Genomic DNA, 21,929 nt, shown 5'->3' with positions numbered 1-21,929 from the left:
TCTTCATTTAATTCAATCATGGGCACTTCTTGTTGCATATCAAAGGAACAGTTTCGACCTATGGCAATGATCTCATCAAGAAATTGTTCAATAATTTTCTCGCCAACACTTGTAGCTCTATAAACGCGTGGGCCGTAGAATATTTCACCTGATTCGTCTAAAATAATAAATGCATAGCCGCAAGCAACATGTTTTTGTGTTTTCCTTGTAAAGTTATTTCCTATATCAGTTCCAAGCAAATCATCATCATCATTTTCATCGTCATCGCCGTTATTTGTTGGTACAATAAAACTTTCAAAATCGGCAAATGCAATGTACTTATTTTTTAGTGTGTACGAAAAATTTTTAAACTTTAACATTTCACCCTGTTTAGGTAGTACTGTTCTTTGTATTGCAAATGTCGAACACAAATCCATGTGTTTTTCTAGATTTGTTTTTCCATCACAATTTGCTTGTCTGTTAGTTGTAAATTTGTTAAAACAATATGGACAAATGAACACTTGTCCATTATGCAAAGACAAGTGATGACTCAGTAGCCGTGACAATCCGTTATACCCTTGACGCGTGTTTATCAGAACATAATGCCATTTTTTCGGTGTTGTATCATTTGACAATAGTAGAAGATTGATTTTATGTTCGCGTTGTCTGTAAATTGAACAACGGTACGGGAAAAACTTTTTTTTAGCAGCATCATAAGCAATCACTGTTATAGAAATGTTTAAATTTTGCACTTCAAATTTTTTAATGTCATGCACTGTAGTAGGAAACTTAATACCGGTCAAATTTAGATTATTTTCAAATTGCTTCAGATAGTCAACATTCATATTACTACGTCTGTAATGAAAATAGCTAAGTACACTCCATACAAAACATTTACTATCATTTGTGTTTTTTACATTTATAACGGCTCTTTTTGCTTTTATAAAATCAGGTGTTTCAATGTATGTACTATTTCCGCCAGCTAAAGGATTGTAACGAGTAATATTCAAATCAAATGAAATGATTCTAACTACAGACCAACCACTACCGTATCTAATAAACTTATCAAGCGTTGATTCAATTTTCTCTACACCACTAATAAATTGGTCTTGCAAAATATCTAATTGTTCATCAAGATTAATTAACAATGACGTATAACTATAAAACGATGCGTTTGTCATAGTTTCAACGATTTCTTCTTGTTGCGGTTGCGATTGATTGCTGCTATCAACATTTACTTTTTTCAATTGAACAGTTGTAACAAAATACCATTTAATATTTTTGTCAAAATTATCACTTTCTTCAACAATTAATTCAATTACTTTCGGCTTTAAAATTTGCAATAATGTTTGAACAACATCAATGAATATTTTTCTAAAAACAAATCTGTAGCGAACTGCACTCGAATTTATGCTAGTACTTCGTTCAATAGTATAATCCATAGTTTTTCGATTTTGCTAGTAGATGTAGTAGTAATAATAATAATAGGTAATAGGTTTTGTCGTCTTACCGCTTTGAAGAGGTTTGCGGATCAATGTTTTCGGCTTCGTTGTCGTCGTTAGCAGTAGCGTTCACGACTCTCCGTTTTGGTTGAGTTGAGTTTGTTATGTCTAGCAGAATCAATGATGCTTCAGCTTGGTGTCCACTATTACGACTGGTCTGCTGCAGTGTCGACTCCGCGCTCACTCCACCCGCAACAATTTGCCGGCCTCTTCCTCTGCCCTGAGCGATGACGCGTTGATCGGGAAAATAAATGCTGCGTCCTCGACCTTTTCCACCACGTTTTGGCGTTTCACACGCTGAAGAAAAGTGGACGCGTTTTGCCGGCGGCGAATCGCTGCTGTCAACCGCACACCATTCCTCATCCGCCATTTCCTCCCCCTCCTCCACCTCCTCGTCTACCGCTATCGTCTCAACCAGACTGAAAAAACAAACATATAGAATGAAATAATTGTATAGAATAAAATGACTGTGTGTGTGTGTGTGTGTGTGTGTGTGTGTGTGTGTGTGTGTGTGTGTGTGTGTGTGTGTGTGTGTGTGTGTGTGTGTGTGTGTGTGTGTGTGTGTATGTATACATTTATTTGCAAACGCACATTATTGAATGATCATTTAAATAAATCTGTTTACAGATAGAATATTTTCCAGTTTGATAATCACTTCAAGCACAATTATTGCCTCCTCAGCCACCATTATACATATTTGTTTGCAGCTGCAGTTTGTTTGTTAGAGCAAGACAATATAATTGTTTTCAAAATAGAAATTAAAGTAGTCAAATTGTTTACTGCCGCCGCTTTTTCAGTTTGATTGTTAGAGTATAACATTTTAATCATATTTGTTTTCCAATCATTATTGTCAATGTTGCTGCCAATCATTATTGTCAATGAAAACTTGACAATGTTTTTACCACCAATCATTATTGACAATGAAAACACTCACAAAACTTGACAATGTTGCTACTTTTTTACAGTTTGTAAATTAATTTCAAAAAACATTAATAAGATAAAATATTTCATTATACTTACGTGTTGATGGTTGGCGTTGCTGCTTCTTCGCTTGCTGCTGCTGCTGCAGCTGAAGCTGCTGCCGCTGCTTTATCGGATACTGATTGTTGGTTGTCCATTTGCACTGTGCATGAAACGTATCGTCACACTATAATCGAATGCAAGCAATATCATGTCGCTCGATGCTTTTATAATTTTGAGCCGGCCGGTCCCATCAACTGTCAGTTTGTTATCACGCAGAACATGTGGGGATATTTGTCGCAATAATTATATAAGTATGCATGTGCACTGCACAATGAATAAATTAATATCTTTCACTCAGCTATGAATTCAACATTGGCAGATGTTAAGTCCGTTACAGATTCGCAAGGTGCACACACACATTTTGTCCGTTAATTTTCCTTAAGAAATTTGCAAACGATATTTTTCCTTATCAGTGTTCCGGTTAAGACGAATGAAACATCTGTACTAAATTTCGCATACAACATATGCACAAAACAGATATACTTTCTTTGAACTTCTTACCATCTATATTCATCAAGTTGATAATATATAATGACGAAAAACTGCGTCCCTTCTGTTAGTATCAGTTTGAAACTCCTATAGCCTACAACACGCAGCACTACGACGATGTATCAGCACCAATCAGCAGATCAAACCTCACCTATGGCAGCGCCAATCATCCAGGACAACAGCGAAACCAATGTAAGTTTATTATTATTTTTCCATTTACTCATCCAGCAAACTGACTTGAAATACATTCTTCTAATCAAAACCCAACAGTAGTTTTCTGTTTGTTGACATTGTTAGTTTTCTTCTCATACAAATTTAGCAAACTAAAAATAATGTTATCAGTCTTTTCTTCTTCTTTTTCAACTCATAACAAACTAATCTGAATACTTCTGCTGCTGCTGCTATCATACAAATAAAGTTCTTCTAATAAAACAATTTTTATCTAATGAAAACACTGTCCCCTTCGCCGCAAACTAAACTGATTACTTTAATCCAGATGAAAAACACACTCTACTTATAGGAGGAGGAGGTTATGTCTTTGTTGTTGTTGAATCCTTCTTCACACATTGAAGTAATTGAATGTACAAACTAATCTGAATACTGCTAATTAAAACACTGTCTCCTGTCATCCCCTTTGCGCAAACTAAACTGGAATACTTTAATCCAATCACACTGTACTACTACAACTGCTAATAGGTTATGTCTTTATCATCATCTTCTTCTTCTTCTCTTCTTCTTCTTCTTCTGCTTCTGCTTCACACACTTGACTTTTTTTAACAAAATCGCAATTTGCCGATGATTGAATGTGTAAATCCCTCAATTGGTATTTATTGATCGATATGTCTGCCCACATATGACAACCACTGCAAATAAGACCAAATCCATTCGAATTTGAAAAATCAATACCATAATAAAAACCGTCACTTGCTAGCTGTTTGAAATTTTTCGGCAAACATTCCATTTTCATAAATGAATTTTCACGTTCGTATTGTACATTGTAGTCTGGTTTTTTCTGAAAAGTTGACGTTGTACGAATATTACCAACAAGATAATTGTTTATGAACCCGCACTTCGGTGACCATTTTTTATGTTCAAAAATAGCATAATCACTCACTTCCCAATTTTCCAAAACTACATTGCAAAAAACACATTTTGTTCTATCGAAAACTTTTAAAAAGTAGAACCCGGCCTCTGCTAAATGATTCGGTTTTGGATATTGATGCGGCCAAATACTTTTATTACCTTCAAAAAATGAGTCAAGCCTATCGATTTCTTTAAAGTAATTTACCGCTTTCTTCTCGTCTGTATCACTATCGTTGTTGTTGTTGTCACTGTTGTTGTTGATGATGTCACTGTTGTTGGAACAATGAATGCAACGCTTTCTTGCTCGCGGCAACATTTTCAAACAGCAACTGAAAAATGAAAAATAATATATTTTTGCTGCTAAACTATTTAAATTTTTTCTACAGGAAATTTACACTAACGAGATGTGGACCGAGGACGGGGCAATGGCTATGCTGGAGGCCGAACTCCTACGAACCGACGCTGCACCTGTCACGACGACGGGTGCAGCCGCCATTGAGGACGCTGGCGCCGATTTATTCGATGAAGATGATTCATTAATGGATTTACTGACCAGAGCTGAGAACCAACTGAAGGAACAAAAGCTCTGGCAGTACAGCCATCCTCTTCATCGAGCAGATCAGCGCCAGCAACAGGTTTCCAGCATAGCCATCGACCGCCCTCCCCCTTCATCGCCCCAACATCAATCATCACCATCGCCATCACATTGCCAGCAGCTTGTGGTATACACACCACCACCCCCCGCCACCCGAGCTGCTGCATTCAACTGTTTCCCACCGCACAACCGGATCCCCCCCGCCGCAACCACAAGAATCCCCCCCGCCTTCACCGCCACAACAAGAATCCCCCCCGCCTTCACCGCCACATCATCACGCCAACAAGGATTTCCCCCCGCCGCCTCTACCTCCGCCTCCACCACAACAAATCACCCTTATAGACGTCCACGCGCAATCTTAGGATCTAACTCTATGCGTCATGAACAGCACTTTGATTTCGATGGACTGATAAGGTTTTCAGATCCATCCCGGCGTCGTACAATTGCGTTAAAACATTTATCCGATGCATTTCAGTATCCTGTTTTAGGTGCGCGTGTTGTGCGCTCCTACAACAAGGATGCTGTTATCATCAGGGTAGCAAATGTAGGACGTCGGGGCAACGAAGATGCCGAAATTGAAACTTTCATGCCGCATAGATTTACTACTAAGATTACGCGTGCGAATGTGCAGTCGTTTAATTCAGGTTGCCACAATTTAATAATGCAAGTTGTACATAGTGAAGGTCGTTCCTCTGATATAAGGCTGAATCGGCGGCCGCTGCGATAGCAGCAGCCGTAGATTCAGCTGAATATATCAGAGGAACACTTTTAAATTTTAAATTAATAATATTAAATATTTCAAATTTTAATTTTTTTTTTTTTTTCAAATTGTGGCAATTTGAATTAAAGGATTAGGTTTCTTTTTCTTCAATCTGTATTTATAATAAATTATATATGTTGATTATTGCACTTATTATTCATTTAACTTACCTTGTGTGTGTGTGTGTGTGTGTGATCAACAACTGTGCACAACTGATGTACAATCATTGTTCTACATGACTATTTATAGTCAAAGGTTAATGACTTCACACAGACATGTTCAGACATGTCTGTCATGCATAGCTGCACACACGCAATTGCGTTTTAGTCATACATGAATGCATTCAGTTGCATGTCTAAACACTGCAAACTTAGTTTGCCAGCAGACACGATGGGAGTCAAGTCAATAGCAGCAGGTCAAGAAAATAAAATGAAAATAATTATAGTATTTGTTACATTCATAATATACGCAATTAGTATGATATTACTCTTATACTATACTCTGAGTACTTGTACATTGCACAATATTAGAGTTGAAAATGTGTTAAATTTTTCATCATTAAACCAATCTGTAAAAGACAGCAGCAGCAGCAGTACTGCCAATTTAAGCGTAAAAGCTTATAATAATAATAGTATTAATAAAGCACATATATTATCTTATATAAGACTATGTGTTCAATCTCAAATGAATTATAAAACATCGAAATTATTTGATGATGGACTAGACAAATGGTATGCTTATATGAATGATCAACGTAAGGTTATTTGTAATTTTTTCAACAATTATACAGCATTGAACAGTTGTATAAACATAAACCCATCATCTGGTGATAGTATTTCGAATTTTCTACTAATAACAACATTACAACTTTGTAATATTTTTGATAGTGAGCCGGAGCCGTCGGCGGCAACGGTAGAGGTTAGGTCTAGTTAATTAAGGGGGTTAACTAATTTTACAATTCCTATTTAGTCAGGTTTCAACATTGCTATTGAAAGGATGGTAGCAAAAAAATCATTGTCTTGCCTTCGTCGACAAGTGCGACGTAAAATTGGCACTGGTATTTTATCGAAACTTAGCGGATTTGCATCAACCGCCCTTAATAAAATTGTCGATACATTACCCCTGGAGTTGCATATCCCCTCCTACCGCTTTTGCGGGCCCGGCACCAAATTAGATAAAAGATTAAGGAGGGGGGACAAAGGAATAAATAGTCTGGATGAAGCATGTAAAGCGCATGATATAGCGTATGCGCAGCATAGTGATAATTCGTCGCGAAATGTGGCTGATCGTCGTTTGGCCGATAAAGCATGGTCTGTTTTTAAAAATCCAAACACAGGTTTAACTGAAAAAGCAGCCGCATACTTAGTTACAAATTTGATCAAAGCTAAAGCTGCCTTTGGAGGGGGCAGAGTACAACGGAGGAGACAGATAAGAAAACGGCGGCGGAATAATAGAAGAGAATCATCAGGTTGGAAAAATAATTCATCACTACAAGAACAAAGAAGTGCACATTTACGACAAAAAGCAATTAAACATTTAAGTAAGCACATAACTGGTCAAGGTTTTTATTTAAGACCATATCCGCCCTTGTATAATAGAGAAGGCGGTAGAATCATTGAATCACCAAGTCTAATTCCTTCACAAAGAAGAAGGAGAAACACAACAAAGAAGAAGAAGAGGACGAGGAGGAGGAGGAGGAGAAGAGCACCAAAGAAAGTGAGAAAATGAAGAACAATAGAATTATTAATATACAAGGACCACTGTCAAATTATGATCTACTAGATTGGGCTGATATTTTAGATATTAAATTGCGTGGAATTTATATGATTGATACACTGCCAAAAAGAATTAATTTAAATGAAAAATCGATCATAAATTTAGACTCGATCATGAACAGTGGAACACACTGGGTGGCTTACAAAAAACATGCACAAAAAGTATATTATTTTGATCCAATTGGTAATTTACAGCCGCCCATACAATTGATAAACTATTTCAAACAACAACCAAATGTTGAAATTTATTTCAATTATGATCAATTACAAACACTAAATAGTAATGTATGTGGTCATTTTTGTCTTTTATTTCTTGCAGATGCGTTATAGCAGTCTGTGATTAAGTTGTCAGTTCACTTGTAGATGTGTATGAAAGAAGGTGGTGGTGGTAAAACAGTAGTAGTACACAATGGTTGTAATAACATTATCATCTAAAGACAAAGACAGTAGCAGCAGTTGTTTAATTGAAGTACTTCCCACTGTACTAGAGCTAGACACACGCTATCAATATGAAATTGGCTTGATTAATTTATGGACATACAATAGTGTACCGAATATAATTAAAAATGTCAACTCATCTTTTAAGTATGGTGATAGCTTGATTGATTTGGATACAGGGTCCTACGAAATTGATCGTATAATAAATGAAATAAAGAGAAAATTGAATGTTGATAGTTCAAATCTAATTATACAAGGAAATAATACGACAATGCTATGTGAATTGAAAGCGGATAAAGATGTTGATTTAACAATGAACACATCACTAGCCGATATACTCGGTTTTGATAGAGAAATTCTTGTAGCAAATAAATGGCATTATTCTAAACGTTTAGTATCCATTACAAATATAACATCGTTCCAGGTTACTTGTAATATTGCATGCGGTAGTTATCGAAATGGGCAAGAGGTTCATACAATTTTTGAATTTCTACCAAAGGTTGCACCTGGTTTTCTAATAAATGAATCACCATCGCCAATTATTTACTTTCCATTAAACACGCACAGAATTCAATCTATTGTAATTCAAGTAGTTGATCAGAATGGTAAACTAGTTGATTTCCGCGGCGATAGTATAACAATAAGAGTACACATTAGAAAGAAGGAATAGAGAGCGAGAGAACGAGTGAGGAAGAATGTGGTGGATCAAGCGTGTGTTAGAATGATGTGAGCATTAGTCACGCAAACAACACAAGTGAGAGAGCGCGACCAAGAAGGAATCGCGCTACTGTGAAAGAATGGGTTTTGTTGTGTATAACAACCTGAAGTCAGGTGTGGCGCCGGCAAGTAGGAGGGAGTGGAGTGGCAGTGCTAGTAGGAATACTGCTGCTTTTAACAATAGCATGCAGCAACAATTGCCGACACCGGTTAGTACTTATCAGTCCGTGAAACTGATAACACATAATTGAGCAAGGTTTTTAGAAAAGCTTGGTTTTAAAGTGAATTGGAAATATGTCATCAAAACACGCAGCGGCCGCAATTAGTGACATACTAAATGTTGAACAAGACATACACTATGATTCAGATATAACAAAATTTGATTATCATACGCATGCGCCGTATGGTAATTTGAAATTTAATAACAATGATGAAATACGTTTGTCGAAATCGTCTCATGACCTTATTTCATTAGTTGCAAAATCTTTTCTTATTGTTGAGGGGAAAATTACATGTACAAAACCGCCAGCAAAAGACAAACCTGATGATCCGCCGGTCGAGGCTGTATATACGCTCAGTTCAAATGCAGTAGCACATATGTTTGATGAGATACGATTTGAGTTGGCAGGTACAGTCGTTGCAAAGAGTCGACTAGTAGGTATTACTTCTACTATTTAATCATATTTAGTGAAACAACTAAACAATAAAAATACATATAATTTAGCAGGTTTCACTGATACTGCATCAACACTAACTAATAATACTTTTGCCTATTGCGTACCGTTAAAATTACTTCTGCCATTTTTCAAAGATTTTCAACATATAATTTTGAATATGAGACAAGAGCTTGTGCTTTTGAGATCCACAACAGATATTAATTGTATTCAGTCATCTCAAGCAACATCAATGTCATTGGAAATAACAAAATTGCTTTGGAAAGTGCCCTATATTCATGTAGATGATCATTAAAAGATTGAAATTTCTGAAAATTGTTGATCAGGATAGGCCATTGAAAATTGCATTCAGAAAATGGGATATCCACGAATATCCTCAGGTCCCGAGCAGTGTTAGCACGATTTGGACTATAAAGACGGCTTCAAAAGCTGATACACCGCGATTTGTAATATTAGCATTTCAGACAAACAGGAAAAATGTAATGGGAAAGTCAATGTCGAAATTTGATATGTGCAAATTGCATGATGTTAAACTTTTCCTGAATAGTGAATATCTGCCGTATGATCGTATAAATGGAAACAAACAACTTTTGTACAAAATGTTTATAGAATTTGCACCTAGCTATTATAATTTAGGACTTCATACTGATTATGGTACAGTTGTAGATTATAAAACTTTTACTGATTGCTGTCCAATAATTGTACTAGATTGTTCACATCAAGCTGATCATTTAACATCGTCAACAGACATTTGATTGGAAATGGAGTTTACAGAAAATGTGCCAAATTTAACGACTGCATATTGTATTTTGATAAGTGACACATTAGTAGAATACAAACCATTGAGCGCATTAGTTCGTGAAGTACAGTAATTTGTCGCAAGAGCGTGTGTTAGCTTTAATTATGCATGACGGTAGTAGTGCTAGTGTGAAGGAGGAGGGGGGTATATAAAAGTGCGTGTATGAACAGTAATTACATCAGTGTTCAGTTGTAATGTGTTCTAATAGCTTGAATAATAACATAGATATTCCTCAGTCGTCAGCGTCTTTGTTGTCGTCGTTATCATCATCATCATCATCATCATCATCATTGTCATCATTGACAAAAGCAAAATTTGATGCATTTGTACATAGAATGTGTGCATGCACCGACGGACAACAGAAAATGGACGATGATGAGCAAGAAGGTGTATCAACAAAATTTCGAGACTTTGGCATACAATGCGACTTGGATAAAGAAGAATTGGAGAAGGAGGAGCTGGCAGCAAGAATTGAGGAGGAGGAGAAGAAGAATGTACGAGAGACAAAGAATAATGTTTGTGAAGAATGGGACAGGTTTTCTATTGAAAAGAAAAATGATGACAACAACAATGATTTTCCTTTTGCTGTAGTAGAGTTTCATTTTTTCAAAAGTGATGATAATTTTATCATTATTAAAGAGGTAGCCATAATCGATTACAAACTACGACATATTGTGCTACACTTTAAATCACCATTTCCGAAAACATTACTGAGTAGAAAAATGTACCATGATGTCAGCTGGCTTGAACATAACTATCATAAAATTAGATGGGACCAAGGCGACTTAATTTACACTGACGCGCTGCTTGCTTCATATTTGCAAAATTATACCACAATCTATACAAAGGGAAGAGAAAAAACACAGTTTTTGAAAAGGTTACACGACAATGTGCTTACTATGCTGGAGGATATTCAAAAACCAGACTATACAATGTTTGAAAATTCTTGGTGTTTTAGTGTATGCAAAATTCATAACAAATCGTCCAATGCTCGTTGTGCACTTTTCAGTGCTTATCATTATTTGACAATCTTGATGTGTAACAAGCAAACAAAGGGAAAAGAAATGGAGAATAGTGCTGCTTCAATGACGATGCCTACAAACAATATGAGTTCATTGAATCGTAATGCTGCTGATATCGATTATACATGCGAAAATAATAGAATGGAAAGTATGAAACATTGTAAACTGTTAACTAAACAACGAAGACGCAACTATGCCTGACAAGGTTTTTATTTTGATGGGGAAAGCATTCTGTGTGTTTATTGTGGATTTGATTTGATTTCGCATAAAGCGAGAGTATGCAGTCTGACCTGTAGCGAAAATGTAGGTGGTGGTGGAAGGGAGAAGCGAAAAGCAATAAATTTCACTGTTCTAGTACCACTCATTTAGAGTGGTAAAACCTTCGGTTGTTGTAGCAGCAGATTGAAGAGCTATAATGAATCCACAAACTTGGACTTATGCGCCAGAATGTTTAGAAATTAAATTACAAAACTACATTGAATGGTATGATTTGTGTCAAAAAGCAATAGAGACAAAAACAGTAGTATTGCTAGACAATTGAAAGCAATATTTCTAAATACAGTTAATATTAACGATATCAGTGATTACTTAGCTTATTACAGACCCTTTAGTTTGAATGTAAACAAGCTAATAAGAATTGAAGAAGAAATTTTAAGATCGCTCGTATCTGAGGTGAACAGTATAAGAGGAGAAGAAGACGAAAGGAATGCGGCTAGCTGTAAAGAAGAAGAAGAAGTTAGGGTGAACAGCATTTGTGGAGAAGAAGAAGAAAGGAATGCAGCTACCTGTAAAGAAGAAGTTAGGGTGAACAGCGAGAAGAAGAAGGTAGAAAGCGAGAGTGCGTGTAAAGGTGATGTGACGGTGGCAAAGGGGAGACGGAGTCAACATCATGATGCGGCGGAGGGGAGACGAAGTCAACAACAACAGAAGGAATGTGTAAAGGTGAGAGGAGGCGTGGCGGAGGGGAGAACGAGTCAACAGAAGGAATGTGTAAAAGTGACAGTGGAAGGAGTCAACAGGAAACGGAATGTGTAAAGGAGGCGGTTGAGTAGCGGTGGGGGACTGTCGGCTTAACAGGTTTGTGTGCGGTCAGTCTTTAACCGACAACACACATTGAAGCAAGCATAGCTTTGTTACTCTTGCACTCGCACGCGTGCGGTAAGCTTTTATTATGGATCATCATCATCAGAGAAGCAACACCACCACGGCCACTGGAAATGATAGACTTTTTAGTATGAAGTCATTCAATTATATTTCGAAAACTGAATATCCAACGGTCTCACTCAAAGATCTTGACCATGATTCGTGGTACCGTGTTGTACACGCTAGATTAGTGAGAACACAGCAGGGACAGCGAATCATAATGAGGTTATACGATCTTGACAGCTGCAATGGTGACTATTATTGCGAAGTTTACTTACCTGAGAAATTTCTGAGTGTATTGAATCTTCAAACACTTGAGGATTTCAACAAACAAAAACTCTATCTGAAGTGTGTACAGCGAGAAGGTAAATCGCCTCTTGTTCTTCTAGAAGAAGAAAGGAATATATGAAATAGAAAAAAATAAAAAAAAAACCCATTCCCATCATTGATTGTGCAATAGGCCTAATGTTGATTAATACTTTGTAATGAATAACTATAGTAGTATGTAGAATAGATTAGCCTATCTATATACATCCTATTATAGTGACATTCAATTAGAGTTTTCTCAATATGGGGATAGCACATTAAAAAAAGCGCCACCATTCCTTTTACAGCATAGTGTGGGGAAAATAACATCTCATACTTTGTCGAACAAATATGAAATGTAATTTTTTTCATTCTTCCTGTGGTGGAGGAAAAAAGGAACATATTATGCACTATATTGTTGTGCAATAGGCCTAATGTTGATTAATACTTTGTAATGAATAACTATAGTAGTATGTAGAATAGATTAGCCTATCTATATACATCCTATTATAGTGACATTCAATTAGAGTTTTCTCAATATGGGGATAGCACATTAAAAAAAGCGCCACCATTCCTTTTACAGCATAGTGTGGGGAAAATAACATCTCATACTTTGTCGAACAAATATGAAATGTAATTTTTTTCATTCTTCCTGTGGTGGAGGAAAAAAGGAACATATTATGCACTATATTGTTGTGCAATAGGCCTAATGTTGATTAATACTTTGTAATGAATAACTATAGTAGTATGTAGAATAGATTAGCCTATCTATATACATCCTATTATAGTGACATTCAATTAGAGTTTTCTCAATATGGGGAAAGCACATTAAAAAAAGCGCCACCATTCCTTTTACAGCATAGTGTGGGGAAAATAACATCTCATACTTTGTCGAACAAATATGAAATGTAATTTTTTTCATTCTTCCTGTGGTGGAGGAAAAAAGGAACATATTATGCACTATATTGTTGTGCAATAGGCCTAATGTTGATTAATACTTTGTAATGAATAACTATAGTAGTATGTAGAATAGATTAGCCTATCTATATACATCCTATTATAGTGACATTCAATTAGAGTTTTCTCAATATGGGGAAAGCACATTAAAAAAAGCGCCACCATTCCTTTTACAGCATAGTGTGGGGAAAATAACATCTCATACTTTGACAAACAAATATGAAATGTAATTTTTTTCATTCTTCCTGTGGTGGAGGAAAACAAGAAACATATTATGCATTATATATTGTAGTTTAATTTGCACCAAACTTTGTATTTGCACCACTAGTAGTGTAGTTTGAGAGTTTAGCGCTAGTAGTGTACTTTGAGAGTTTGAGATATCTGTGATTTTCAAGATTTTAAAGATTTTAAATGTGGGGATATTTTTAATATGCTAATCAGGTTGGCACCACTTAATTGCTGCTGTGAAGCAGGTGTTAGGATGACTGGGGTGACAGATGTTTTTGACAGTTGCAAACACCTGCTACAACAAAGATGGCCACCGGGGGCACTTCCTGGGTAGGGGAACCTCTTCCTATTGGTTGGGGGCGTGGACTTTGGTGGGGGACAAAATGGCCGACACTAGGAAAGGGGGGGTGGAGGGGGAAGGGGGCCGCCATTTTGGCCACGCCCCCTCGCTTCCTATTGGCTGGGGGCATGGCCAAAATGGCGGACACTGGGCAGGGGGGGTGGAGGGGGAGGCCACACCCCTCGATTTCTATTGGATATGCAGCTCTCTCAAAACACCACTACTGTCATTCTTCAATCAGTTCAGTACTGTAACAACTGCTTCGTAATACTTAACTACTGTAACTACTTAATTCGTCAAGAAGTTATGCTTAAGAAGAGGTTGTCATAACAAAATATTCTATACTATTCTGCGCTTACTATATTTTTTTTATCTCCTACCTATATATTAGCATTTTGTAATCCTTTTAAGGTTTTATTGCTTTCGGAAAATGAAGAAAAATAGAGGAAGAATAGATATTTCCACTTCAAGCTTACTCCTGTAGTAATAATCTGTATAAACACATTTGTGGGAATTCCTGGCATGTATGAATAATAATTATAAAAGTTGAATGTAAATAAGACTTATGGTCTCATGTGAATAATTCATTCAAAAAATATTGAATAGCCCTAGAAGATACATAAAAAATAGTTATTTACAAAAATTATTATTATATTTGTATTTTGTACAAATAGATAAATAATTAAATTGTAATCGAATGAATAGATGGTGCGTTTTTCCAAATCTCGAATGATTTTCAATTATTGAATACATCCTATATGTTGTTATTCTATAATAACGAATATTGAAAACCCTAGATTCAATAGTACAGTGTATTATTTTTCTGGAAAAAAGCGGTCGAAAATGGTTTTCCTGACCTTCGGAATGACACTGTAGAGAGACTTATTTTGAAAACTTGACGCCATGCGCTGAATAAATAAGTAAGCAATTTTTTACTGAAATCCTAGCTGTGTCGAAATAAATGTAAAAAAATGCACGAAAGTGTAATATCAAGTGCATTTGGCTGGCTTGTTGTGAGGTATTTGACGAGTCGCTTTTCTCCTAAAAATCTGTTTTTATGTCACATTGAGCTCCTACTTCCATCAATCTCAAATAAAGAATTCTTATGAAGTTTTCCGTTTTGCTCCTCTGCTGCCTTTTTAATTTATTTCAAATTTCAATTTATTGAGTTTTTAAAATAAAATATTTCAATAGTTTCTTGAAATAAATACGAATAACATTATTAATAGAATATCAGTCAGCTTTCAGAAGCCGAAGCGAAAATGGTTTCAATCTGACCCTGAGTTTGAAAATGATCCTCCAATAAACTTTTATTGAAATTACGTCAAATTATAAGAATAAGAATATTATGTATAAATTAACATTTATACTATTGTTATCAATGCTACACAAAATGTCTGCCTCATGACCAGTAATGAATGGAAAGAGAAACAATTAAATTATATCCAAAAAAAAACTACATTATAAATATCAGATTTGGATTTAAAAATGTATTTTCTTTTCTTGAATTAACAGTATATCATTTTCCCATCACTTTATCCTGGTTGTTTTTTGGCGATGAAGACCTACACACACATTTCCAATTCGAAATTATCAATGGAGACAAAAAACGAAAGAACCAAGTCCCTGTGCTCATGCTTCTCCCAATGGAATTTTCTCTACACTAAAGGTGTAATTCGTAGTGACGAGTCGAGACGTGCGTGAGCGGCCGTGGCTAGAGCTAATATCGTCCTATAGATTCGATGATTCATTAGATATGAATCGTAAAAGCCATATAGTAGCCAACACTTATAATTCATCTGCTGCTATAACATTCATACATCATAAAAAGTTTACAAGAATTATAGTGTACAAGAGAAACCAAGTGTAGGTTTGATTTACTTAGTGTTGAATTTTGACTTTTTGATTTAGTTAGTGAATTATTTATTTACTTAGTGTTGATTATGTATTATGTAAAATTATTGACCTGACTTGTCTCCATAACGAGTCCTAGGATGTAATCTTGAAAGAAAAATCCGATGAGTCATCAAAGTCCAATTCATAGATTTTGTCTCGGAGTAAAGAACAACTTTACTCCTTATTCCGTAGTTATGTGTTCCAGCCACGGCGGCTCTAATCACTCTGTTTTAGAGTAGGCGAGTCGTGAGAATAATAAAAAGTGGATTAAAATATTCGGAAGTGTAAAAACTTGTGGTGATTGGCATCCGTCGGAAAAGGCCAGTCTGCTAGAGTGCTAGTGTGTCAAGGAAGACAACGTCTCTCGTGTTCCGTGCAAATACCAGAGACTCCTAATGACCTCTTTGATTCACTTATACTTTTGTGGACTAAATAGTGGACTACTCTGTAAATAAACTTTACAAGTGAATTGTGCTCGATACTGCTGTTGGTTGGATGACTGCTTAAGGCCAGCTCCTCCTTTTTTATCATAGTCGATTTTATGTATAGCAGTAGAGGTGATATTTATTTATCCACCTCAGTGACACACACAGATAATTATTATTATCCAAAAAGGAACAGCGGGTGCAGCTCAAAACTGGTCTCCTCGCCCGAATTTTAATAAATTGTGTTTCAGAAATTAGTGTATCCAGAAGAACAGTTATATTCTGATATCAATTTAAATTGCATTTCTAGTCCAAAAATATCCATGTCTATATTGTGGTGTCTGTTTTGAATGAAAATATCAAATTTTCAATACTAGTTTAATGAAATAACAATATTAATGATATTAAAATGCCAATCCGACTGTTACGCCTTTTCTTCAGTATCTTCTCCAATCACCTAATTTTGAGAGTTTACTAGACATTAAATTAGTTTTGACTCTAGTTTTTTATTGTTTCAATAAATAATTTTCTCATTCAATAAAACTCTATAGTAAAGAAAGAGATTACTATGGATTGAGAATGATTGTAGCTAGTTTCCAGTTATTTTAGTAAATCCAATTAGTCAATTAGTTTGATTAGTTAAGTAAATATCATTAAACTCATTTATTTGTAGAGTAAGGTTTTACTATAGATTGCTCCTTACACTGATGTGAATCATGTACGGGGCGCGTGTCTATTGTATAATTGCCTGAAATTGTCCAATTTCGTCGCCGTCCCGTACACGATTCGCACGCACTGGTTTGCACAAGGCTCAATGATGTGACAGTCGAAATCAGTTCCTCGCTATATGAAAGCTGTTGATGTCTAGAAGATTATGAAGCTCTGAACTGAATTCTCCTATTGATGACTAACGTTTTTATCGTGAGGGAAAGGAAATCTGCTTACAGACTTGACACATAGGGATCCGCGCTGTGTGGATGGTGACCGGAACTTTGAACCAAGAATTTTGGGACCAACTAGAAAATAGAGGAATTTGGGGACCAAGTCTTGGGTCTACCTGCGAGGGGATTAACAACAACAATAGTCAGCCCTTTCGACAGGTTCACACGCTTCAGTCACAGAATGAAAACCATTCATAGAATCAGTTTTAGAAATATTTCTGTGTACTGACTAGATAAACAATATTTTTATTACAGTCATCTTCAGAAGGCCTCTTTCCCAACATGTTATTAGATCTAAGTTTCTTGATCAAATGAAAACCAAATATCCATATTCTACTGATCAAGTAGCGGAAATATAAACAAATCAATATATAAAGTATATTGTATAAATATTTATATATAGTTGAATAGACCTGCAACTGACTCGCTAATTCTAGTGTTCAACGCCTTTGTGTTGAAGAACAATGTTCAGCCACCTGTTCGAGACACATGATTCTATCTGCGAAGACCCTTTAGTCCCAAAAAGTATTGGTCCCATCGAGCTGACTTGTAGGGTTACCTGACCGAAGGGTGAACCGAACGTTCGTACATCAAGTTGACAGGTTTTCTTCAAGATTAGTAAATAATTCTTTATTAATAATATTGATCGATATTTTTTTTGTGTAATGTTATTGAAGTATTTTCTGTTTTCAGCAAAGTTCCTGCTTACATCAGACTGATGGCACCGAAGGGTGCTTTAGAAATACATGAAGAAGCATGGAATGCCTACCCATACTGCAAAACTGTCATCACAGTAAGTACATTTATATCAACTCTTGAGTTCAGATTTACTTTCACATTCAGTTTAGATTTTCATGCGGTAATATCTGAATCTGCTATTCTATTCTTAGCCAAACTATATCTTAAAACTCTTTAAAATTTCTTTCATGTTATTTAAAAAATTAAAGCTCAACTCCTTATGTGTGACTACGAATCAATCATAATCCGATCTATCGGATTACTAATTAACAAAAATTTTTCAACAAGTTTAAAGATGTTGAATAAAATTTTCTTTTAGTAAACAATTGAAATATTTTTCTGATGATTAATGCTTTGAATAAAACCATACCACATGGTATTAACTATAAATGATGAGTATATTTATGATTTCGAGTCGAAGGGAATCAGTCTCTATACATAAGAGTACATAAGACTGCCTTGACTAAATTCGCTCTACTTCATACCAACAATCATTTGAAAAGAATGCGCCAGAGAAACTTACTTGTTTGAAAGATCAATAAAAGCAAAATATTTGATCATTTTTCTAATTCTATCTTCATTTAAGAATGCATCATCCTCGTTCACAATAGAATATACAAGAAGTTTTTCTTCATAAAGTCTTGAAAATTATATCGATTCAATGGAGACCCACCATTGTGCATACACTGCTTAAGTTCATAACTGAGTTAATCTCCACTCTTTGCATAATATAGCATTCAAATTGATTGAGCCAAAACACTTAAGGCTGTGCAAAGGCTAAAAATAAACTTTCTACTGGTGATATTTTATCAAAATTAAATAGATTTCTCATAAAAACATTTTTCTTCCGATCATTACTTTTTGAGATATGGGCGCTTAAAGTTTAAATTTTTGGGACAGAACATTTCAAATTCGGTAACAGTTAAATCCATGAGATTTAGAGGATAATTTCACGGTACTGTTGATTGAATAAAACAAAAATCTTTTGAAAATTTCAATTTTTGAGAAAGTTATTCAATTTACCAAGAATAACTTAACTAAAAGTTATTTTTGGTTATTTTTAGTAAATTGAATAACTTTCTCGAAAATTGATATTTTAAGAAAATTTTTGTTTTACTTGATCAAAATTACCATGAATAATTTATCCTCTAAATCACATGGATTTATCTCTTACATAATTTGAAATGTTCTGTCCCCAAAATTTAAACTTAAGGTGCTCATATCTCGAAAAGTAATGGTCGGAGAAAAATGTTTCCCTGAGAAAACTATTTTATTTCGATAGCTTGATTATATACAAATCGAGAAACTTTGTAAGATATCACCAGTAGAAAGTTTATTTTTAGCCTTTGCACAGCCTTAACAACTGGGCAATTGGTATGTTGACAATGGCAATGTTTTTGATGGGAACAATGGTGCGTGCTTGATCGACCTAATCCAGGGATATCAAGTGAATCTTTGAAGATTAAATGCAACCAAATAATGTGTAGCGTGCTGATACACAAGGCATCATGATGCCTTCAGATACACTCTCCCACCCCTTTACTTATCAAATTTATCTCTTTGGAGTTATTCAAATGAGTAAGTTACTCTGGCTCATCCGATACTTGTGAAGATTACTTAATTGGCATTCTGTATTCTAAATGAAAAATGTGATTTTTTATGCTCTCGTGTTCGTATTTCATCTATGAAATGTATAAGGTTTGAATTGCTTACAAAGATATCACATGATGCAGTCGTTTTAAATTCACAGTATGTAATATTTAGTAAAAATATGTTTCTGTTTGTAACTCATTCAGTATTATGATAATGCGAAACTTATTAATGTTTTCTCCATTCAGAACCCAAATTACATGAAGGAAAAGTTTGTAATTTGTATTGAAACCCTTCACGTTGGAGATGCCGGAGATAGTAATAATGTAAGTTCTATTAGAAACCTTGAATGTGTTGGACCGGTATGGGAAAGGCATGGAAATTCTTGGATGGTGGTATGGTAAGCATTGGAGCTTGGCAATATGTTACAGTATGAGGCTATTGTGCAATTGATAGAAGATCTTCGTGTTAAAGTTATCAATGAAATAAAAAATGTAAGAAATTGTAATAAAAATATGATATTTGTATTGATTATATCATTAGATCTTGAATACATCTTGAAGTATGTCGGTCTTTTTGAAAGATGTCGCCAGTAAAAATTTACCAGAACCTGTTGTACAACGTCAAGAAACATATAATAATGGAGGAAGAAACTTATAATATTTTGTGATGAACATTGAAAACGTGTTTGCGAAGTCTCACGATTCCGATTGTAGTCCAATCTTAAAAAAAAACAATTTAATCCAGTTTATTATAATTTCTTATATAACCGCTTTCAAAACCTAGTGAAGTTTCAAATTCACTATAAAAAATTTGGTTAGTTATCAGAACTAAAATTGAAAAAGTCTCATCACAATGAATGAGTGACACAATCATTCAAATCATGACACAACCATTTCCATTCATTGATACAAATAAGGAAATGGATAAATGAATACGTACAAATTCAGTGCTAGCTCAGTTGACGTCCAGTGATCTAAATTCCTCAGTGCAAATCCATGTACTATTAGAACTCGTGTGCATCTATTCCAAGTAAAGTGATCAATCCATTCCAATGTGATTGCTACTGCTATCCAGTTCGGGAACACCATGGTTTTGGTTGTAAATGTATATCTATGTTCTCATGAATATTCAATCACTATTATCCTACCAGGTAGGATAGGTAGGGTAGTTCCTGTCGTTTCAGTACATTACCTTCTTCTATAGTAACTGATAATAATAAAAAATCGATGATTTGGTCGGAAGTTAGTTCCTAGCAAAATGTTTAGCATTTGTTAGTTTCATGTTCTTAGGATTATAACGAACTTTTAACTTTTCTTGATAGCTAAAATTAAAAAAAAAACCAGTTTATCAATATTTTTTCACTTAAGTAGGAGGAAATCTGTAAGGAATTCAAATAATGAATGTGAACATTTATTTGTTCTATTGCATTTTTTTGATTTTCTCATTTTATGGAGGTGATCTCTGCATTGTATTTTATCATAATAGTGATATTATTTGTTGTTTTCATTTTTCACTCATTAATGTTTTCCTCAGTTTCTAGATCAGTAATACATTGAGATTGTTCTTATTTTGCAAATACAATGTTGTAATTATAACTGAATTTGAATTGAAGCATTTACAGAAATATATACACTTTGAATCTATTCAATCAAATTTTTCTTTAGTATTCTCAACAAAGCTAAGATTGAGATTTATTCAACTGACGACTTTGTCTACAGTATTATTCAAACTATAAAGTTCACGGTACCATGCAAACTACGAACTTTTTAATCTTCTCGTATAGTTTGATGCTTCAAGTGGAGTAGAGGACCGTAAAAGTTTAATAGTACAGCATTCTGCCTTCCTGATGCTGAATCTGACATTCAATTAAAGTTAGTTCTCCAGTGTCATGCTTTGTTATTGACAGTTCAATAACTGAATATTTCTGTCTTGGAGTACACGGTGTAATTAGCAAGGTTAATTAGTCTGTTGTGGTCTGCTAATTGTTTGGAATCGCATCTGGAATTGAGATGTGGGTTGTGTGCGAAGTAAAGTGGTGACTAACTTCCTCTACTAATATGTCTAACTTCATTTGGGGCTATTTTATTTGCTAATTGATGTGCTTGTATTATCCTTGACAGTTTTCTTACTCATTCTAGAGTGTCCTGTAAAGTACTAGAGAATGCCTTTCTGTTATTGATTGAAATTCATCATCGATACTAAAAATTATATATTGAATTCTTAAAACTCTAAAATCCATTTCAATTGTGACTTATGAGGCGATATTAACTTGATTGTCACATATTGAGGCGAGACCAGCACGTTTGGCGAGTTTTTGTAACTGTTGTAAAGAAATGGATCAGCGCAAATACGTTACACGTGCTATTGCAGTACGTTGCAAGACAAAACTCGCATGATTTCTTGGAACGTGGAAGAAGCACAGTTTTTCGTGCCACGCGCGTTCCTATCATATGATCATGATTAAAACATATGTTCAAAGCACACAGAACGAATAGCACAAATTATT

At 35.1% G+C, this 21,929-nt stretch overlaps 2 protein-coding genes and 1 long non-coding RNA gene across 6 annotated transcripts in view; 2 read left to right on the top strand and 1 right to left on the bottom strand.

Moving 5' to 3' along the window:
• Positions 1-21,929, bottom strand: part of LOC120354489 — an 85,074-nt gene that overhangs the window by 30,686 nt on the left and 32,459 nt on the right. The window lies entirely within an intron of this gene.
• Positions 1-21,929, top strand: part of LOC111045800 (phosphatidylinositol transfer protein alpha isoform) — a 100,597-nt gene that overhangs the window by 57,886 nt on the left and 20,782 nt on the right. For 2 of the 4 annotated variants that reach the window (XM_039441765.1, XM_039441766.1), the window contains exons 4-5: positions 17,786-17,885; positions 19,669-19,746. In XM_039441765.1, the coding sequence (XP_039297699.1) occupies positions 17,786-17,885; positions 19,669-19,746 (178 nt within the window). The remainder of the gene's footprint in view (positions 1-17,785; positions 17,886-19,668; positions 19,747-21,929) is intronic. The other 2 variants (XM_039441768.1, XM_039441767.1) reach the window with 1 other exon arrangement.
• Positions 1,922-5,413, top strand: LOC120354488. The gene is made up of 2 exons (XM_039441763.1): positions 1,922-3,185; positions 4,463-5,413. Exons 1-2 carry the CDS (start codon positions 3,111-3,113, stop codon positions 5,396-5,398), a joined length of 1,011 nt encoding a protein of 336 aa, XP_039297697.1. The 5' UTR covers positions 1,922-3,110; the 3' UTR covers positions 5,399-5,413.

Source organism: Nilaparvata lugens, chromosome X (genome assembly GCF_014356525.2).
Source record: "Nilaparvata lugens isolate BPH chromosome X, ASM1435652v1, whole genome shotgun sequence".
Lineage (NCBI taxonomy): Eukaryota > Metazoa > Arthropoda > Insecta > Hemiptera > Delphacidae > Nilaparvata > Nilaparvata lugens.
This window is presented reverse-complemented; position numbering and strand designations above follow the sequence as displayed.